Source organism: Cebus imitator, unplaced genomic scaffold, assembly GCF_001604975.1.
Source record: "Cebus imitator isolate Cc_AM_T3 unplaced genomic scaffold, Cebus_imitator-1.0 Scaffold54, whole genome shotgun sequence".
NCBI classification, from domain to species: domain Eukaryota; kingdom Metazoa; phylum Chordata; class Mammalia; order Primates; family Cebidae; genus Cebus; species Cebus imitator.
In genome coordinates this window covers 5,217,728-5,220,351 of record NW_016107369.1, presented here as the reverse complement: position 1 = coordinate 5,220,351, position 2,624 = coordinate 5,217,728, and the positions used below count along the sequence as shown (strand labels likewise).

Sequence of the window (2,624 nt, the reverse complement as noted above, 5' to 3'; positions counted from 1 at the left end):
AAAATGGGCTGGGCTCAGTGGCTCACTCCTGCAATCCCAGCACTTTGGGTGGCCGAGGTGGGTGGATTGCCTGAGCTTGGGTAACAGTGAAACCCTGCCTCTACTAAAATACAAAAAAATTAGCCAGGGTGGCAGCATGCCCCTGTAATCCCAGCTACTTGGGAGGCTGAGGCAGGAGGATTGCTAGAACCCGGGAGATGGAGGTTGCAGTGAACTGAGATCGCGTCATTGCACTCCAGCCTGGGCAACAGAGTGAAACTCTATCTCAAAAAAGAAAAAAAATTAATAGTAACTGCCACTTTCTTTGTTTTCTTTTTTCTTTTGAGACAGGCTTTTGCTCTGTCCCCCAGGTAGGAGTGCATTTGCACAAACTTGGCTCAGGTGTGCCACCATGCCTGGCTATTTCTTTCTTTTTAGCCGGAGTCTCGCTCTGTTCCCCAGGCTGGAGTGCAGTGGCGCAGTCTTGGCTCACTGCAACCTCCGCCTCCTGGGCTCAAATGATTTCTCCTGCCTCAGTCTCCTAAGTAGCTGGGATTACAGGCATGTACCACCACGCCCAGCTAATTTTTGTATTTTTAGTAGAGACAGGGTTTCACTATGTTGGCCAGGCTGGTCTCAAACTCCTGACCTTACCTGCCTAGGCCACCCAAAGTGTTGGGATTACAAGCATGAGCCACCATGCCCGGCCACCTGGCTAGTTTTTTAAAAACTTTTGTGGAGACAGGGTCTTGCCATGTTGCCCAGGCTGGTCTTAAAGTCCTGGGCTCAAATGATCCTCCCACCTAAGCCTCCCAAAATACTGAGATTACAGGCATGAGCTACCGTAGCCACCATGCCTGGGCCACCTTTTTCTTTTATAAACTCTTAATTTTTCTTTCTTTTTTTTTTTTGAGGTGGAGTTTCAGTCTTTTTGACCAGGTTGGAGTGCAGTGGCGCAATCTCAGTTCACTGCAACCTCCGCCTCCCAGGTTCAAGCGATTCTCCTGGTGCAGCCTCCCAGGTAGCTGAGATTACAGGAGCCTGCTACCACACCTGGCTAATTTTTTTGTATTTTTAGTAGAGACAGGGTTTCTCCATGTTGGCCAGGCTGGTCTTAAACTCCTGACCTCCGGTGATCCACCTGTGTTGACCTCTCAAAGTGCTGGGATTATAGGCGTGAGCCACCACACCTAGCCTTTATAAACTCTAATTCTTTATTCTTGGTTTAATCTTCAGACTGCATTGAATTTTGCTTATTTATTCCACTTTTTCATTTGACCAGGAGTTGTAATTTTTAGTGACTTAATACTCTGGAGACAGGAAATAACTGGTGTTTAAATACTGTAGTCTTCATTTTTCCCTTCTAGAGTGTTCTGTTTGCTAGTTACGTGTTTGCTGTTATTTGCTTCTTGGCATGTGGCATGTAGTGGTGTTTGGAGAAGGCTTACAGTTGTGGGCAGCGTGCTTCTTATGACCGACATGGTGGTGTATGTTATTGCTTAGGACTCTGCATGGGTATAGTGTTTATGTACTCTGTAAGAAATTCATATTCTAAGGGTTAAGTAGTTACTCTGTTGTTTCTCTTGGTAATGGGAAAGGAAATAAATTGATTTTACTAAAATGACAAAATGTTTGATGTTTGCTTTTTTTTCTTTTTTTAGGATATGACATTCACTTTCATGACAAGAAAATCCTGTTGCTAGAAGCAGGTCCAAAGAAAGTATTGGAGAAATTGTCAGAAACTTATAGCAACAGGGTCAGCTCCATTTCCCCTGGCTCTGCAACGCTTCTCAGTAGTGAGTAGAAGATCCTCCTTCAAAGATCCAATCTCCTTTCCCCCTCAGCGTCCTAATATGTCCCATGGGGCAGAGTCATCAGAGCATCTCACAAGGAGGGAGCTCACTGAGGTGGGTGGAGAGAAGGGGGTGGGTTTGGCAGTCTTGTGCATAGTTGAAATTGCTACTGAATCAACTCCCTGTCTGAGGAATACATTCTTGAGGCATGTGGGTCCATCATGTTGACTTCACTTGTGATGTTGTGTCATTATGAATTAGTGGAAGTGAAATCATATGAACTAATTATGAACATGCACTTCGAATAGCAGTGCCCTTTTCATCCTGAGTCAAGCCCTCTAGCAAGCTAAGGAGCTTGCATGTGAAATGTTCCTGGGGTGCAGATGAATGTGTGCACATGGAGCCACTCAGCAAATTGTCCTTCAGTCTGCTAGATGATTCCCTCAGACCATCCTGTCTGAAACCACACCATCTCAAATTAAACTCTTCCGTCACTTTCCAGCCTTTTTTTCTGCTTTATTTTTTTTCATAATGCTTACTACTACCTAGCATTATATTATTTGTTTGTTTTTTATTGTCCATCTCCCCAGTTACAATGTCAACTGCAGAAGTACAGGGACTTTGTCCATTTGTTTTCCCACTCTATTGTATTTGGCACATAGTAGGTGCTCGGTAAATAGTTCCCCAATGAATGAATCTTTTCAGTGCTGTGAAGGACTAAAAAATAAAAAATAGGCCAGACACAGTCATGTGTACCTGTAGTCTTGGCCACTTGGGAGGCTAAGATGGGAGAATTGCTTGAGCCTGGGAGTTGAAGTCTAGCCTGGGCAACATACTGAGACCTTGTATCTT

At 44.5% G+C, this 2,624-nt stretch overlaps 1 protein-coding gene across 4 annotated transcripts in view; it reads left to right on the top strand.

Annotated features, from left to right (window-relative positions):
* Positions 1–2,624, top strand: part of COQ6 (coenzyme Q6, monooxygenase) — a 14,666-nt gene that overhangs the window by 2,354 nt on the left and 9,688 nt on the right. For all 4 annotated transcript variants that reach the window (XM_017528684.2, XM_017528683.2, XM_017528681.2 and 1 more), the window contains exon 2: positions 1,641–1,775. In XM_017528684.2, the coding sequence (XP_017384173.1) occupies positions 1,641–1,775 (135 nt within the window). The remainder of the gene's footprint in view (positions 1–1,640; positions 1,776–2,624) is intronic.